General features: G+C 32.1%; 1 protein-coding gene across 1 annotated transcript in view; it reads left to right on the top strand.

Annotated features, from left to right (window-relative positions):
* LOC126890698 (carbonic anhydrase 2-like) overlaps positions 1-19,736 on the top strand; it is a 49,653-nt gene extending 29,917 nt beyond the window's left edge. The window contains exons 2-4 of the mRNA XM_050659849.1: positions 2,994-3,241; positions 12,117-12,341; positions 19,411-19,736. Of these exons, the coding sequence (XP_050515806.1) occupies positions 2,994-3,241; positions 12,117-12,341; positions 19,411-19,584 (647 nt within the window). The 3' untranslated portion in view covers positions 19,585-19,736. The remainder of the gene's footprint in view (positions 1-2,993; positions 3,242-12,116; positions 12,342-19,410) is intronic.

Genomic DNA, 19,736 nt, shown 5'->3' with positions numbered 1-19,736 from the left:
AGAATAAAATGTTATAAGACTTTTTTGCTCTACATTGTGCTTTCTATCTATACCTTTAAGGAACGCACTATTTTCGGGGAAACCCTGTATATGATCTGTAAGTTGCATTGGTTCAAAATGCTTATTTTTGAAAGGGGTTTTGTTGAAAGGCCTCGAACGAATCACTAGTCACGAGTATGTATATGCAAATTTTGAACAGCCATATCTTAACCAATTTTTGTCTTCCAGAAAATCAAAAAATTCCAAATATTTAAAAAAGCAACACCTACATTTTTTACTCTTTAAGATATTTGGTATCACTAATAATTTTTAAGTTATATTGACAAAAGTCTTTTTTTCAAAATTAAAGATTTAAAAAAATTTACTTTAAAACCAAATTTTTCCACAAATAAGCACTTTGAACTGATGAAACTTACAAACACAAACAATACATAAAGTTACTTGTGAAGTGGTAACGATTAATTCCATTTGGGCTGTTAATTAGAGGGAGTTTTTAGAATATTTTTAACCAAAAAAAAAGGAACAACTGTATTTTGAGCGTAACCTGCTTACTCTTGCTGCTGGAAACTTTAAAAAAAAATTAAAATAAACGTTTTCTTAAACACTTTAAGAAAGTTGTAATAAGTTTTCCCAGAAAAGTGTTTCATTTTTTTTATTTCACGTTAAAATATTCGATTTGGAATTTGAGATATAAGAGCTTATTTTTCACTATAGTCTGTTTTTAAACAAGAGGAGTCATTCAAATTTCCCGCGCCGTACACCTTGTTTGTAATTGGTACAACCTCAGGCAATTTTACTCATATCAAATTTTGACACTATTGGCATTTCATAGGTCAGTTTATTTATTTTATCAGCAATTTTTGTATTTTCTGCGTTCTTCCTTTTATTTGTAGATTTTTAGTCAAGATTACCGTCAAAGGCCGATATGATCAACCAAAAAAGAAGATTTATCTGATGATATTTCTAGTGACTTTCTTGGGTGTGAATCTGCCATTTAGTTTACCTACTCCTCTTGGTTTTAAAACAAAGCTTAGCAATAACTCTGCTTCTACTGGGTCTACAGACCTGACACATATACCATTTTTTCACTTTTTTATAAGCTATATTTACTATTTGCTAATTTTTTTTCAATAAAGTACCTACTTTTTGAGTTATTTGCGAAAAACCGTATAAAAACGTTTTTTTTTTTGTTGAAAAATGAACATATTCACTCGCAAATATCTCTAAAAGTATTGACTTAGTGAAAAACGCTATAAAATAGAAGTTGCTTAGAATTAGTCAGTTTATCCAATTCCGGACTTATTTGAACGTATTTGTTTTCATACCCTATAACCGACGAAACTCACCTCCAGATCAAAAGCACATATCGGCACAATATCACTTTTTTTCTTTAACATATTAGCTATAGGTACGTGTCCCAAATTTTATGTCAAACCAAGCGTTTCTTCAAAATTCTGACCAAAAACCCTAAGTAAATTAAACGAAAATATAAAATGAATTTTTCAAACAAATATTTTAAGTCGGTATGAGAAATTTTAATTTAACAGATGAAATCAAATAGACACAATTCAACTCGTAAAATATTTAGACCCTTGCTTGGTAATCCAGCTGAACAGGTAAAGAACCTACCTTTTATGTAGTTTATAATCTGAGAGGATGGAATATTTTACCAAAATATTCCATCCTCTAAGTTTACAATAGACCTTTTCTACCTGTCCTCAAAAGATCGGTATTTTTAACTCGTGGCAACGTCGAAAAGCGGCAAAATGATGGGAAATACACATTTTTATGTGGTGGAAGTCAAAATGGTTATGAAGTGTAAAAATTTTTGTATATAATTTAAATTTTTAAAATTAAAATTTTAGAAAACTGAGAACGATACAGGGCGTTAAAAAATGCGCTCAACAAACATACACGAATTAAAATTCGAAAATGATAGTATTTCTTGGTGATGCCAAATGACTGCAACATGAAAAGATGACATAATGATAGCGGGATGTATATATATATATATATATATATATATATAGATTATAGTTTTGTTTTGGGGTTGCAGTCATTTATTTTTTAGGGGCAGGATAAGTAAAACTCTGTGTTATTACCTAGCTTTCGCAAAATATATTTGCTTCTTCAGGGTAAGCTGAAATGAGTATATATATATATATATATAAGCATATATATTATTTATATATATATATATATATAAGTATATATATAAGCAAATATATTTTGCGAAAGCTAGGTAATAACACAGAGTTTTACTTATCCTGCCCCTAAAAAATAAATGACTGCAACCCCAAAACAAAACTATAATCTACATAGTATCAGTCAATATTACCTAATTACTTTATATATATATATATATATATATATATATATATATATATATATATATATATATATATGCGCATATTTTGGTAATGTTGTGTTGCATATATTCCGCTTTCTAGTAATAATCAAGTTCTGCTCTTAAATTCTGATACAAATTTATCAGAAAGACCGATAAATTTGTACACACTTGAATGAATAAAGGAAGTGAAAAAATAGTATGTATATCAAAGTGTGTAAGAAGTATTTATTTCTTTACCTCAGCGCTTTCGACATAAACGTCATCATCCGAGCTAACGGTCAATTAGAAAAAAGTACCATTTCTTGAGGCATATGAGTGAGCATCTTGACAATATTAATCTGCCTTATAATATGTAACCATGTATACCATTGAGTTGTTTGGTCCTGCGTACAACTCCCAAGCAGAAAAAATATAAAAAACGGCCACATAAACGTTACAAACACATAAAAAACAGTTTTCCTGGCGTGGGTGTATCACCCAACCATTTTGGCCTAGGAGAGACGGCTGACTGACCAGTCAGCAGTCGCTACTAGACCAGACTGACTTTTTATAAGTTTCTTCTTTCTTGTACATAAAACTAAGAATTTAAGGAACAACATTTTTTTAAACTTTAAGATTTGTGTTCTTTTAAATAATAATTCAGTAATTTTCAGTGCAAAATGGAAGGAAGAAAGACCATACATTGCGAACGGTCCACTTATTGGGAAATACGTTTTCTCTAATTTCCACTTCCATTGGGGAGCTGATGCAATGGAAGGTAGTGAGCACAGCGTGGATGGATACAAATATCCAGCAGAACTCCATGTCCTCTTCTTTAGGAGCAGCTATCTTACTCAGGAAGCGGCATTAAAGGAACAAGATGGATGTGCAGCGTTGGTGTATTTGTTTAATGTTAGTTATTTGAGATACATATATTTTTAGAAATTTAGTATTTTAGTGTAGATTTCTGTAATAGGCTATTGAACAGCCTATTACAGAATTGTCATTTTGACCTCTTCAAAATGACAATTAGTAAGGTAACCATGAAGACCAGATACAATTAGAAACTCCCAGTATAGGCTATTGATTATGTATAATAAAAGGAACTACAACGTTACCGGAGTTTTATTGTTTAATATAGTCAATGGACCTCTAACTATGAAAAACCGCGGAGTGCTACCATTTAAAGGGGTGCGTTTTTGAGAAAGGGGTGAATTACTCCCTAGGCACAGGGCGAATTAGGGTGAGTTCTATGCACTTTTGGTACAAACACGTCTACAGGAAAATTGTTCCAGGTTAAATTTACTATGAAAGCATCACATTTTAAACTCAAAAATATTTTTTTTTACAAAAATATAGGTATTCTAGAGAAAAGCAAGAAAAAAACACGAAAGACGGCAATTTTGTTTTTTGCCCCATAACTTTTTCCACGAGGATATAGGTATAAGCATTGCTTCTTAGAAAAATAACTTTCATTCTTCATCTTTAAAATGGCGTTAGGTATAAGTCTTATGATTTATAGTTTCCAAAATATGATTTTTCAAAGTTCGCCACTCACAGCGATTTTGGACCATTTTCCTTGTTACTTCTCAAACATTGTTCTGTAACTTTTTTCTATGTAGATTTAGGTATATGCAATGTTATATTTAATAGGAAGAAAACTAAATTTCCTTTACAATGGTCTATCGTAGAAGACTGTATGACTATTTTTAAGCAAGATATGGTTGTTTAAAGTTTTATAGTTTTATTGATTTTTTATATATTTTACGATTATTTTTAAATTTCTCATTATAACTTTTTTATTGTATATTTAGGTATATACATTGTACAATAAAAAATAAATCTTATTTCTTTACTTTAAAATGGTGTATTGTAAAAAATTATAGGACTACTTTTAAACAAGATATGCTTTTTCAAAATGTGACATATACACATGCGATAGTCCCTACTAAGTTGGAACCATATGGAAAACTTTTTTATTATTAACTTTATGAAAAAAAATATTGTTCATAAAATGCTCTGCATAGTCTAAAACCTAAGATACAATCATCAGATATTAAATTTTATCAATAGTGTACGAGGTATGTTAAAAAATATGAATTTCGGTCAAGAGTAAAGTACCTTTATATTTCACAATATCAAAAAGTGTTATTAAGAAAAGTTATTTGTAATTAAAAATTATGTTATAATATGCAATTATATTCTAAAAAAAATTTTCAGAATTTTTCTCAAATTACGGATACCCTTGGATATCCTACGGATATCGAAACGTTAATAAAATCATTTTTTTGGTAAAATTGTGGCTTATATCCCATTTAAAATAGTGGATTACGGATATCTTGTTTAAAAATAGTCCTAGAATTTTTTGCAATGCACCATTTTAAAGTAAGGAAAATAACCTTTTTTATTCCATAATGTATATACCTAAATGTACAAGAAAAAAAAGCCATAATGAGAAATTTAAAAAATAATCATTAAAAATATCAAAAATCATTAAAAGTATAAAACCTTAAAAAAGCATAGCTTGATCAAAAAGAGCCGTATAATCTTATACAATAGACCATTTTAAAGGTAATTGACTTCTCTTTCTACTAAATGTACCATTACATATACCTTGAAATGCGTAGAAAAAAGTTACAGAACAATGTGTGCAAAATAATAGGGAAAATGGCCCAAAAATCCTGTGAGTGGCGAACTTTGAAAAATCATATTTCGGGAACTGTAAATCCTAGAGACTTTTGCCAAACTTCACTTTAAAGAGGAAGGATGGAAGTTATTTTTCGCTGAAGCAATGCCTATACCTTTATCCCTGTGGAAAAAAGTTATGGGGCAAAATACAAAATTGCTTTCTTTCGAGTTTTTTCTTGCTTTTCTTTTGAATATATTTTTGTAAAAAAAATATATTTGACTTTAAAATGTGATATTTCGATAGTAAATTTAACCTGGAACAATTTTCCTGTAGACGTGTTTGTACCAAAAGTGCATAGAACTCACTCTAATTCACCCTGTGCCTAGGGACTAATCCACCCCTTTCTCAAAAACGCACCCATTTAAATGGTAGCACTCCGCGGTTTTTTTTTCAAATTTAGGTTTCTATTGACAATATGAGATAATAAAATTCTGTTAACGTTGTAATTCCTTTTATCTCTCTTATTTTGAACATAATCCATAGCCTATAAATAAGTACAGATATTTTTTTATTCGTTATCTTCAGTTCCCTTATTTCCTCCCCGGTATTTAATCCCAATCCCTTATATAGGAATATGGTGTCACCATCAAATTTTTATAATTTCTTTCCATCGTTCAAATTTTGTAGTTTATAAACATTTTGAATAACTTTAAAAATATGGTCGGTAGAAAAAATAATTTTACATAATAATTTGTGTAAAGTATCAGCAAAATGCTGATACTTTACACAAATTTTTAAAAATGTAGTTCAATTTGTGACTAGTCGTGGTAAGTGAAGGGGGAGCTTGGATCCGACAAATGCACGAGTTCAAAAACTAAAAAAGGCAACTTAAAACTACTATCATTTTCTACAGGGTGTCCCAGACTAATTTAGCCGGGCTATATCTCTTAAACGAATAGAGATTTTCGAATGGGACAAAAACTGATCTATTCCATTTGTAATACACTGTTATATGGCGTAGAAAAAATCATCCCCTAAATATTCATCCCTTAGTTACAACCCCTAACTTTAATTTTTTTAATAGCACCCTGTACAATTTTTTATAGTTTTGGATGTGGTCTTTGATCGTCTATTCAGTACATTTTTTTAAAATAAAATCGGTTCGTAAATAATCAAGAAAATATCAGTTTAATTTTGTTAATTATGTGTTCCAGACTAATTTATCCAGGCTATATTTCCTAAACGAATAAAGATTTTCGAATGGCACAAAAACTGATCTATTCCCAGTGGCGTAGCTAGGGTGGGGCGGGGGGGGCGGTCCGCCCCGGGTGTCACCCCTTCAGGGGTGACACCCGAGAGACCCGATCACAAAAGAATAAATCATTAATTTGTGACTTTACTCACGTATCAATCTAAAGTTCGATATTATTTTGTGAACACACGAAACCACAGTATAAATAGGGACACTAGAACTGCTCTGAGAAAAATTGGAAGTAAAATCGTAAAAAGAAGTAAAGAAGTAAGAAGTAAAAAAGGCGCATGGCGACCGCGCAAGGTTCCCAGTCGCTAGACCGCTAGAGTACCACTCTCGCATTGCTACGTACCGGTTAACTTCCGGTAGTACTTCTTGAGATCAAAGTGTCTACATAGAAGAAATTTTACTGTTCCTCTTTATACTGTTCCTCTTTATACTGTGACGAAACCGAGAGAAGTCGAGGTGTAAGAAGCATTTCTTGGATTTTTTTCCGTTAAATGGAAAAAAGCAGTTAATCTAAGTAACGAAATTCTCAAGAAGCTTGAAATTGATGGTGTAGAAATATTATGAAATACCGTTCACAGGGATACGATAATGCATCTGTTATGAGCGGCGTACATGGAGGAATACAAGCTATTATTAAAGCAAAAATCAAAAAGGCCATTTTCCTCGGATCTATTGATCATTTAATTAATTTATGTGGCCAGCACTCTTTTGCACAAAACACATCTTGTATAACATTTTCCAGAACTGAAGAAGCAATTTTTAAGTTTTTTATGTGTTTCCATTAGCTGCTAGGAAGTGCTTATTAAACACAGCAAAACATCTGTTAAGCGACTTTCCACAACGCGTTGGAGTTCTCAGTCACTGCGCACTATGCTGGCTGCAGTTAAAGTATTGGCAGAACATTTTTATAGTGTTGTTCCTTCAATTTACAAAGTCTCTCATCAACAAGAAAATTTATACACCAGAGGTGCCACACATAACCTTATGCCCGCTTTGTATAATTAAAGGCATTGATCAATCAGCGACCAAAATAGGGGTACTTCGTCTTTATATTGAAGAAAAACATAATCATATTATAAAATAAAGTAATACATATATTTTGCAACGACAAAATATGAAGACGACGACATTTCTACCTAAAAACTCTACACTTCGAGCCGAACTTCAAAAAGATAATATTATGTTGAAATGTTTTGACATTCAATGTTGAACTCGAAACCAGTTCAGTCCATCCATATGGCTTTTTTGTTCGAGGCTGTGCAGACACACACTTTACTTTTCCACGAACAGTAAACAGTTGAAATTAGCTGTTTCAACATTTTGTGACTTTTACCATGAAGAGGTATCAGAAGAAGACCTCCTGCTAGAAATACCAAGGCTTAGAAGACTTTTACAAGCGGCCAATATTACAGTATCTAAATGGTTAGCTGTAGACTTTTTAAAATTCATGGTGGAATGCGATTTTATGGAATCTCTCCCAAACTTGGTCGCCTTAAACTTGTTTATGACCATTTTTGCATCGGTTGCTTCATGTGAGAGAAGTTTTGGGAAGCTAAAATCAATCAAGAATTACTTGCGAGAAACAATGACGTCAACAAGGCTTAATAACCTCGGTTTATTAACTATCGAACGGAGCAATTAATGTTAGGAGAATGGAGCGGTCAATGTTAGGAATAACAATGCGAGACAAAATCAAAAACGAAGAAATTAGCAGAAGAACAAAGGTGACTAACGTCATCGAAAGGATAGCCAGGTTGAAGTGGAGATGGGCAGGACACATAGCCAGAACGACAGATGGGCGATGGACGAAGAGGTTACTGGAATGGAGGTCAGGAGAAGACAAGAGAAGCGTCGGTCGACCGCCTACAAGATGGACTGACGACTTAAGAAAGCTAAAAAAACTGGATCAGAGCGGCGCAGGATAGATGGAGATGGAAACGAGGGGAGGAGGCCTATGTTCAGCAGTGGACTATTGAGGCTGGATGATGATGATGATTAACTATCGAACATGAAGCAACACAAAACATAAATATAGAAAATGTGATTTCAGAACTTTTCGCTAGTAAAGCTAAAAAATATTTTAATTCATTCACATAGTGTAAAACAAAAAAGTAAATAAACTATTATATAGAACTGCCGGGAACTAGAGAGTGGTAGCTCGAGATAGGGAGACATGCAGAAACTTAAGAGGCCTATGTTCAGCAGTGGACGATAGCGGTTAGACGACGACGATGATATACTATTTACTGCAGTTTCGTTAACTATAATTCTTAATTTTTTCATTATTCAAAACATACGGTTATCGGATTTTTAGGATTTGGGGTGACACCATCGATTACCGCCCCGGGTGTCACCCACCCTAGCTACGCCACTGTCTATTCCATTTGTAATACACTTTAATATGGTGTAGAAAAAAATCATCATCTACATATTCATCTCTTAGTTACAGGGTGCTATTAAAAAAATGAAAGTTAGGGGTTGTAACTAAGGGATGAATATTTAGGGGATGATTTTTTTCTACGCCATATTAAAGTGTATTACAAATGGAAAAGATTAGTTTTTGTCCCATTCGAAAATCTTTATTCGTTTAAGAAATATAGCCTGGATAAATTAGTCTGAGACACATAATTATCAAAAATAAACTGATATTTTTCTTGATTACTTACTAACCGATTTTATTTTCAAAAAATGTGTTGAATAGATGATCGAAGACCGCACATCCAAAACTTTAAAAAAATGTACAGGTTGCTATTTAAAAAATTAAAGTTAGGGGTTGTAACTAAGGGATGAATATTTAAGGGATGATTTTTTCTACGCCATATTACAGTGTATTACAAATGGAATAGATCAGTTTTTGTCCCATTCGAAAATCTCTATTCTTTTAAGAGATATAGCCTGGCTAAATATATTTCGGGATCTACTGAATATATTTGGATCTTTATTTTTTTAATTCGTATGTAATTCTTCTGTACATTACAAAAAATTTTAAAAAATATTTTTTCCCATAGATCCATGTGTATTAATAATATATATTTATTATATCACAAAAATAATCATACTATCATTATTAATCATAGAAAAAGTTAAGGTATACTTTTATAAATAAATTGTCTTCAATAAATAATTATCTAATAAAAATAATTTATGTATTAAAGTGTACTTTAATTTTTTCTATGATCATTAATGATACTATGATTAAAAAATAGATTTTTGTAAAAAAAATTCAAGAATTGTTTAAACAAATTAGACTGTTTATTAATTAATAAATTTATAAACAAATTTCATATTTGTAATGTACGAAGAAATTACACACAATTTAAAAAAAGAAAGATCAAAATCCATTGTGTTGGTCCGGAGATACAGAAAATTCTATTAGCTTGAAATTGCTTTTTCGGTATTTTAACTCGGTGGATTAGTAGGTTCCCCCTAGTAACCGCTTGTACTACATTTTTGAAAAATCGTAGAGGGTGCTGTAAAGGTACAATGTTTGTGCAAATTTTTTAACAAAAAATACAAATCCCATTTTTCAAGCCCAAGCTAAATTTCTTTACTTGAAAATTCGTGTTAAAATACTAGCTTTTCGAATATATAACAAGATTTTTTCTACAGATAATATTTTTAAAGTCATTGTAAATGTTTATAAACTACAAAATTTCAAAAATTTGGCAGTAGGATTTTTGCCTGTATGTGTTAATTAATTTTTTATCTTTTTTTAATACATTTTGATACTATTACTCTTCTACTTTCATTTGGCATACTCAGAATTGCTCTATGTTCATTATTTTCTGTCTTATATTATTGCAGAATAAAGGTCTCTTGGATAAACAAATAGAATAACTTTTAAACTAATTAATGGATCGGTCTCAAATTTTGAGCGTGTGTTAAGTACCTACCAAAATACCCAAGTTTGGATGAAACCCCAAAATTCTAGGTTAAAAGTAAGGTAAGGTCGCCAATTAAGGCCACCTTAAGGTTTAAATATCTGTAATATTTTATTCAGGAACAATATGGGGGAAAACTCTTGTATACGTATGGCCTAACATTTTAGCTATCTAATTTCAGGATAAAATACTTACTAAATAAATAAAGAAATATAAAATTTCAACATTGAATAAATCTGGAATATTTGGCCTTACTAGGAACTGGTAGCTTAATAAGGCCAATTTCATTTTTTACGCAAATTGAGGTGGATAATAAAGTTTAAACCTAAGAATTAAAGAACAAATACAAAATTTAGTGAAAGAAACTTTTATTCATATTAAAAACAAAAATTCGTCAATACATTAAGCACACATATCGCACATTTACACACATCTAGGACAATTGGCTTTATTAGGACACTGTCTACTTTTTTATTTAACATAAAAATAAAATAATAAAAAGCAATATAGAGAAAAACCAGTTCCAGTTCCTTAAAAAGTATTAATTTACTATCGCTTTACAAAGAAAAAATAATTGACTTATATTCACTCAGTACCATTTTAGTAATTTTATAACTTACCTAAAATTTATAAACGAACTTCCGCACCGTAATAAACACGTGTCTAGTCTACTTGGCGCTGCTATGTGATACTACCGACTGATTGGCGTAGACAATTTTGACTGAAAAGACATTTACGGTGACCTCTAATATATAATACAGTGGAACCTCGATTATCCGTCTCTCCATAACCGTCACCTCTGTTAACCGTCAGGGTCCGTACGTAAGTTGTATTGACTATATAAGCAAAAATTGGATCATCAATTCATTTTGTTTGAGCACTTCGTTAAGCCAAACGAAATTTGCTGAAATGTAGCAGTGCGGTTACGAATGAAGTTATGGCTGAATCAACTGTTTTGTTTTCGTTGACTTAAGATGACATAAACGAATCGTTAATTTGTGATAAGGACGCAAAAGGCTATTGATTGCTGACAGATGATGAAATCATTTAAATGGCAAAAGAGGCGGATGAAACAGATTCAGAAGCTGACACAGACTCGGAATTTGATGGTGGCGATGTTGATGATGTTATTGCAACTGACTGAACTGACAAAGATTTGCATAACGAGGCTAGAGAAGCTTCATCGCACATGCAACAATTCATCGAGTGGTATTCTTGACAAGAGGAATCCAATAAAGTAGATTGCATATTCTTACGCGTATTAAGAAAAATGTGAAGCATCAGTAAAACAATGCTTTTAGAATATTTTAAACCAAATTGACTCGTTTGTATAAACAAAAATTCCTCTTATCTTGTAAAACAAAATATATATGTAAATAAAATTTGAGAGTTGTACTATCAATTTTCAATTTTTTTAATGTTCTGTTAACCGTCTTTTCGATTATCCGTCATACCCTTGGTCCGGTGCCCTGACGGATAATCGAGGTTCCACTGTATCTATATTTAAGAAAATATTTGCAATTGGCCTAATTAAGACACTGGCCTTATTTGGCGACACTACCTTAAAAGTTATTAACAAAAATCGATTATCATTTATTTTGCAATTTGCGAAGTAACAAATTGACTTTTTAACATTCAAAAATCGGTATTTTGAAGCTTTTTTAATGTTCTAAAAAATCAAATTTTGTAATTTTATGTCCACTATTTAGCTTTTTAAGGGGTGCAAAAATTCGAAAAAATCGCGTTTTTTGCACTAAATTACTAAATTGTTAATAATAATTAAAAAACGGACCCGAACTCTAGGCAGGAAATAGGTAGGTTTTTTTCCTATAGGTCTACAATAACTAAAAAAGTAGTCAGCTACCTGGATCTTTAGAGTGTCCTGAGAAAATCCTTATTTCTCTGGACTATCATCGATTTCATAGATAATATAGAACGATTTCTATACGACTCGACTGTAGGCTTTACTAAAATGATTAATTTAATGTTTCGTTTAATTTCATTTAATCATTTTAGCTACAAGACGAGATAAATCCAACGTTTCAAATAATAATACAGTCCTTAGAACACATAGCAGATGCAAATTGTTCAAAGAAAATTGAAAATATTGTCTTAACAAAACTGATTAAACCTTTTCAAGATGACTACTTTTTTTACTGGGGATCTGTTAGTACTGAAGACTGTATCCATTACATTATGTGGTTAATAGCAAGAGAACCTATAGGAATCTCAATTGAGCAGGTGAGTCAAAGTAATCTTCTTCTTCTTCTTGTGCCTTGTCCGTTGAGGACGTTGGTTATCAACATAGGAATTTTAATGTTGTTTGCGGCGTTTCTGAATAACTCGATCGATGTTAGTCCAAACCATTGTCTTCTTCCGAGTTCGCGTTTGCTTTCTATTTTACTCTATATTATCAGTTGAAGTATACTATATTTATCACGTCTCATATTATGAACGAGATATTCAAGTTTCTGTTTCTTAATTGTGAAAGAGATTTCTTTTTGTTTTCCCATTCGACGCAATACATCTACGTTGGTGATGTGGGTCGTCCAGGATATTTTGAGGATACGTCGGTACACCCACATTTTGAATGCCTCTAGCTTTTGCAATAGTGTTTCCGTTATTCTCCAAGCCCCTGCGCCATACTGCAAAAAAAACTGGAAACGCATAGCAGCCGTATTTTTAGTGGGAGAGATATATCGTAATGGGTGAATATATTTCTCATGTTGTTAAATGTTGCGTTGACCTTTTTAACTCTAGATCATGTTTCGGTTCATCGTGTTTGATCTCATTTCGAGTTGACGACCGTTGGAAGGTATACTAAGTCTACTTGTTGTATTAATTTGTTTTTTATTTTCAATTGTCTGACAAGTGTTTGTGTTTTGCTCACCAGCATCCATTTTGTTTTATTTATTAAGGTTAAGTCCTCTTTCTTCACTCGCTCTCTGTACCCTGTCCATAAGATGCTGAAGTTCATCAATACTACTGGCAAGTACAACTGTATCGTCCGCATATCGGATAATATTTGTTAATGCCTTCGTTTGCTTCATCCAATGCTTTTTTTTAATTTGTTTGTAATAAATAAACACAATAAACACTGAGACACGTAACGAGGGGACAACGATATGAAATGCTAAGATTGATAATACAGGGAAGATAAGAGGCGGAAGGAGTATAGGAAGAAGGAGAGTGTCATGGTTGAAGAATTTAAGGGACTGGTTTAAATGCAGTTCAATAGAACTCTTCAGATCAGCGGTAGATAGAGTAAAGATAGTGATGATGATATCCAACCTCCGATTAGGAGACGGCACTTAAAGAAGGAGAAATATTAAAAAGGAGAAGGGAGAGAGGACATTCCTGTCACACTCCTTTTCTGATCTCAATACTCTCGGTGAACGAATTGCCAATTTTACCCTGGCTGTCTGATTCCAGTAAAGACTTGAACCACTGAAGTTGATCAACTAAAATCAAACCGTGAGAATGCGCCTTTAGATTTTTAAAGTTGATTGTTATTATTACTTTTATGTTGATCCTTTTTTATTTTTAATATGAATGTGAAAATATTTTTTAACGGTACGTTATTGTTCTTAATTTCGGCGTTCCCTCTTTTTGTAGGTTCCACAGGGTTTTTTTTTGTAAGCATTTATTAACAATCAGTATTACATATTCTATAAGCTAATTTGATAACAAGTACAATAACATATATCAATGTATTATTGTACACTAAAATGCCGATATGAGGTACATCACCCAGCGGTTTCACCTCAGTTTCAGCGAAGATCTATGGGCCATAATCTTCGCAATCTTCTGTTGTTTAGTGGCTGCAGTAATGGTAATATTAATTGGTTTGATAGTTCATCCTCCAATAAAAAAACAGTTTGATTCGTACACCCGGTATACAATAAAAATTTACCTGTTTAGCAACAATATTATTACAGCGATATTGTTAAAGAATCAGGCTATAGCTAAAAAAAATCACTTAAATCGGCCAACAAGTTTAGGAAATACGAGATATCAAAAACGACCGAATTTTTAAGTGGGCCGATTTATATGCACGTAAGTTTATTTCGGTGACTTTAAAACAGTACTTACGGTTACAACTCTAAAACCAGAAGTCTGATGTCAAGTTCCTCATCTTTAATACCATCCTTGGGTCATAAGCTTTCATTCGACACCTCATTTGTCATTCTATCTAGATTAATAACGGTGGAGTTGAATTCGCGGACGGACGGACGGACAGTCATAAAACCGGAAGTATATATTTGTTCTCATCTTGCGAAGACGCGTCGAATAATATATCACTGGTACTACTACCGATTCCGGTGGCATTAAAACAGTACTTCTGGTCACATTTCTAAAACCGGAAGTTCAAGGTCAAATTTCTCACCTTTGCCCGTTGTCCTAGGTGAACGACAAACGTGACAACGCGACACGACGCGACGCGACGCGAAAATATCAAGTAATGGTTGTATTTGTGTATGGCCTACGTTTTCGGGTTAATCAGTCTACGACAAGACGCGACGAAGTGCGAACTTGATTTGTTCGCGACGAGACACGACACAGTGTGACGCCCCATTGCTTTTTTCAATTCAAATTAAAACTAATAATAACTATATAGTACCAGTGTTTTTTCATTAACATACCTTAGTCAGTAACAGCCCCTCCTCAATAGAATTTGGTTTTTGAAAATTACTTATTGACAGTTATTGATAGCTCAGTTATTAATACTGAGTTTAACAGATGCAATTATATAATCGAAAGTGAATAAGCCACAATACTCTTTAAACCAACGTGGATTATTTCATTAATTTCGGATATAAATATAATTAAACTCTCCAAATTTACTCGTTCTAAATATATGACATTTGTTGTCTTTCTTTTTCGTTTATGGAATTTTTTAGCTAAGTATTTAAAATATGAATTTTCTAGTAACACTGCCGTATACCTCCCCAAACTTAAGAATAGGAATGAATAATTGACATCGTCACGTTTGTCCTGGTTTGAGTGATGGAAAGCGACGCGATGCGACGCTACATAAGCCACACGTCGCGTGAATTACTGGTCGCATCGCATCGCATCGTATCGCGTCGTTTTCCGTCGCTCACCTAGGACAACGGGTTAGTACCATCTATGGATTATAAGATTTTATTTGACACCTCATTTGTCATTCTACATGGATTCATGACGGAGTAGTTATATTCGCGGTCGGACGGACAGACAGCCTAGGTCAAATTTCTCACCTTTAGTACCATCCTTGGATTATAACCTTTTATTTGACACCTCATTTGTCATTCTACCTGGTATAATGACGGATGAGTTATATTCGCGGTCGGACGGACAGACAGCCTAGGTCAAATTTCTCACCTTTAGTATCATCCTTGGATTATAATCTTTCATTTGAAATCTCATTTGCATGCCTGGTATAATGATGGAGGAGTTATATTCAGACAGTCTGGGTCAAATGTCTCACCATTATTACCATCATTGGATTATAAGCTTTCATTTGACACCTCATTTGTCATTCTACCTCGTATAATGACGGAGGAGTTGTGATTACAGATAGACGGACGTGGATAATTCAACGTTTCCACATTTTTTCAAAATAGGTGAAAACAACAATTACAAAGACCAAGAAACGGCCAAATATAGAAATTTTATAAATTATTTAAAAATATCGAACAAAAAGGGCCGGTACTTTTTGTCCCTGGTAAGATGAATTTTGGCTGACAAAATTCCTCTAAGTGGGGTTTAATCGAGACAAAATACCTACCGGCCCAATATATCAAAATCTAATATGACTAAGAAGACTGACAATATTCCAACAAAAGTCGTTAAATTAATTTCATAGGTCACGTGGATGAGAGGACACAATAAATTTTGTTGTATTTAATCTGCGAAAGTGTTGTACAAAGTAATTGATATGGCAACGCTGCTAGTATAAAGTTCTGTTTGACGCGATTCAAGCAGAAGGTAGGGTCGAAGCGAAGATCGGTGGGATATGCGCATTTTATCAATGAAATTCGATATTTTTAAGACATTCCAGAAGCCGCTACAGATAAAATGTTTTAACAACCTATTAATCATTCAGAATTACTCGACGGATGTTAGTACAGTTAAAATAATTAAGACGATAACCGGACAATAATTCTATAATGAGTGAAATTTAAAGTTTTTTTACTATAATGACAAAAAAAGCAAGCCCATTAGCAGAACCCAATTAAAAATTATTTTGCACATCATATTTGAAACATTATTTGGTTGAATAATCTCATTTTTGTTGGCAAAAAATATATTAATTTGTTTGGACTAAATTACAGTTGTGTTTATCTTAAAAAGGATATGTTACTATCAACATTCACACAGTGTTGCCAAACTGAATTTTGTTATTTTGAGTGGAAATTTTCCCAGCAATCTCCGAGGGTACTATACTACTATCTATCGAACATAAATATTACCGATGTTATAGATGGAGCCATTTCACGGTAGCAAAAATTGATAGCGGCAATTCAAGGTATAATTCTTGTTTAACGAGATTTTTCATATGTTTAGGAAAAAATATTTAACATTTTATTGCAAATCTTTTCCACTCTTACAGTTTTATAATACAGTGATGAGCGCACTAATAACCGGCAAAATAACGCAAAAGATGAAAAACATATTAAGTTGTGAGATAAAAAGAGATGAACCTAGTGGAGGTGTTAAATTTAGCGATAGTAACTTATAGATTGACATTATATTGATTGTTTCCCACCATCGGACGAATTTGAGAAATGCCTGGAAATGCCACTGTCACAGTGACAGTTTTAGTTGACATACTCCTTTGATACGTCTAAAGGTGGAAAAAAAACAATGTCAACTTATTGGGACCGTGCAAGTTCGGAAACGCGACACCTGGGCCCGGATTACGAACACTCGATACGAATCATATCCGCCATGTTTTCCCATAAGGCGCTACGGTAAAACATGGCGGATACGATGCGTATCGAGTGTACGTAATCCGGGCCCTGGTTTCTTCGCTCTGCACTTTTATTCGCACTTTTAATTATATTGGCCAATCATATGGTCCTGGTTACTGGATAATTGTCAAGGCCATAGTCCAAAAAAAAATAATAAGAAGAAAAAATAAGATTTAGGTTATGTTATTAAAACGTAAACAATTGTATGTAGTAAATAAAATTAGTTATTAAAATGCAGTACTGCAAGCAAAATACAATTAATTAAATTTACCTTTATATAATAATTGCATATCATATCAATATTGTGAAGCAATATATAATTTTTCTTCTGAAATGACAATAGGTATGAAATGTACGTCAATTTGACAATTTCAATTGACAATATGAATTATTTAAGAAAGTTGCAATATTTCTCCGCTATTCGCGCACGAGTACTTGCACACCGCGGATAGGTTACTATCGCTAAATTTAACAACTCTACTAGTTTGATTTCTTTTTATCTCACAGTTTAATATGTTTTCCACCGTTTGTGCTATTTTGCCGGTTATTAGCACGCTCATCACTGTATTTATGTTGTTATTAAAATTTTGTCCGATTTCTTACCGGTAGCTTTATTAATAGCCGTAACATATTATTTTTTCCTATTGTGGCAAAACTGTACATTCAGAAATTTTCAAAAAATTCATATGTATTTCTTAGGAGTATATCTTTATGCTGTACGAAAATTAACAAAATTGTATGTTTGGTTTTCCCGCTTTTTACTTGGAAAAAAGTAGTTTTTTGAGTTTTTTCGAGTAGTTTGCGAAAACATGAAGTTTGCTCAAAATTTGGCAAAATACTTCTAGTGATCACATATAACTTCTCAATTTTTTTCAAATTTTTTGAATGTGTAGTTTTTTTTTGTTGGGGAGTGCAGATAAACCTAAAAAATTTGGCATCAATTTATTTTGACAATAAATAAAAAATATGGCCTCAATAATCCATTGCTATTTTGCTTATTTTTATTTATACAGTGAGTTGAACCTGTTATGATTTTCATATAAAATTGACTATTTTCAATGGAAAATAAGCCACAATTTTACCAAAAAAATGATTTAATTAACGTTTCGATGCCCAAGTCGGGTGTGTCGTTGTCAAAATACAAAATAATACTAAATTAAACAAAAATGTTCTTGCTTAGTAAAAAATTCTTCTAATAATTTATTTAATCTGACTTATTTATATCGGCAATTAAGACATATATTATACATTTTAAAGTAGAAGACTTTAAAATGATATTGCCAATATTGATGAGTTACGTTCCTGGGACGACTTTACTATAAAGATAGTTCATTTGATTACATGAAATCAACCCAACTCAACAATATCCGCCACAAAAAATCATAGCATGTGATCTGTCTTTAAAAATATAACCAAATGCAACGGTGGCAGTAAAATTCTCGGGTTAGAGATTCCATAGTAAATCAAGAGAGAAAACCAGGAAAAAACCTCGTGATACTATCCCGACATCGTAAGTATTTGGGCTTACATTTAGTTTACTCTCAAATCTAATACCAAATTCTGACTTTAATAAATTATTCATTATTTATTATATATACTTTAATATATTTAATATATTATAAATATTAATAATACATAGATATTACATACATAATACTAAAATATAAAATATGTACTAAATCGATATGTTACTGACTTACTAATCGTGGTATTTTCTTTCTATTGACTTCCTCTTTTAGTATGGGTAACCACATCCTACTAAATTAGATTAAATAAATTATTAGAAGAATTTTTTTACTTAGCAACAACATTTTTGTTTATTTTAGTAGTATTTTGTATTTTGACAACGAAACCTAATTTGGGCTTCGAAACGTTAATAAAATCATTTTTTTGATAAAATTGTGGCTTATTTTCCATTGAAAATAGTTGATTATAAAAATGCCACAAGGAAATATGTAGCTTCAGAACAACATATAAAATCGGTTATAACCTTGTAAATACCCTGTATAATATAACAAACCTTTATATTTTTGTGATGGAGAAGAAAATTTCGAATATAAAATCAAATACAGGGTGTTCCATTTAACAAAAACATATGGTTGGTCTGCCACTATATGTTATCGAACACCCTGTAACCTTCTAACTAACTTTGTAATGTGAAACTTAAAGTTAGCTACAATTTTTGTTATTAACTTTTATTGCTATCTATTACTACAGCGGATCTACTGAGCTTTATCACACTAATCAATCACCCTGTATGTACAGGTGGTCTGATAACTAACCTCCCTTGAAATAAAAAACATGGTTTTCCAAATTACAGATTAAATATACCTAATATTACTCTTTTATTTTAGCTCAATGCATTGCGGTACATCTTTGACGAAAACGGAGATCCTCTTCTACGTAATTATCGTGAAGTTCAAGATTTACATAACAGAACTATCCTCCATATTTCTCCATCAACATCACGATACGCTACTTTACTTCCGTTACCTGGTTATGAACATCCTCCAGTACAAGAATGTTAAGCATATGAATCTAAGAAACGAAGAGATTATTCAAAAAATGTGATTTTATTACCGGTTTTATCAGTATTCAAAATTTATATTCATTAATTTATACATTCACTTAACTTTATGCAAAATATACAACAATCAATAAACAACTACAGACAGTTAAA

The sequence above is a fragment of the Diabrotica virgifera genome, chromosome 8, assembly GCF_917563875.1.
Source record: "Diabrotica virgifera virgifera chromosome 8, PGI_DIABVI_V3a".
NCBI classification, from domain to species: Eukaryota; Metazoa; Arthropoda; class Insecta; order Coleoptera; family Chrysomelidae; genus Diabrotica; species Diabrotica virgifera.
Note: the sequence above shows the minus strand (reverse complement) of the source record. Positions and strands in the feature narration are given on the sequence as shown.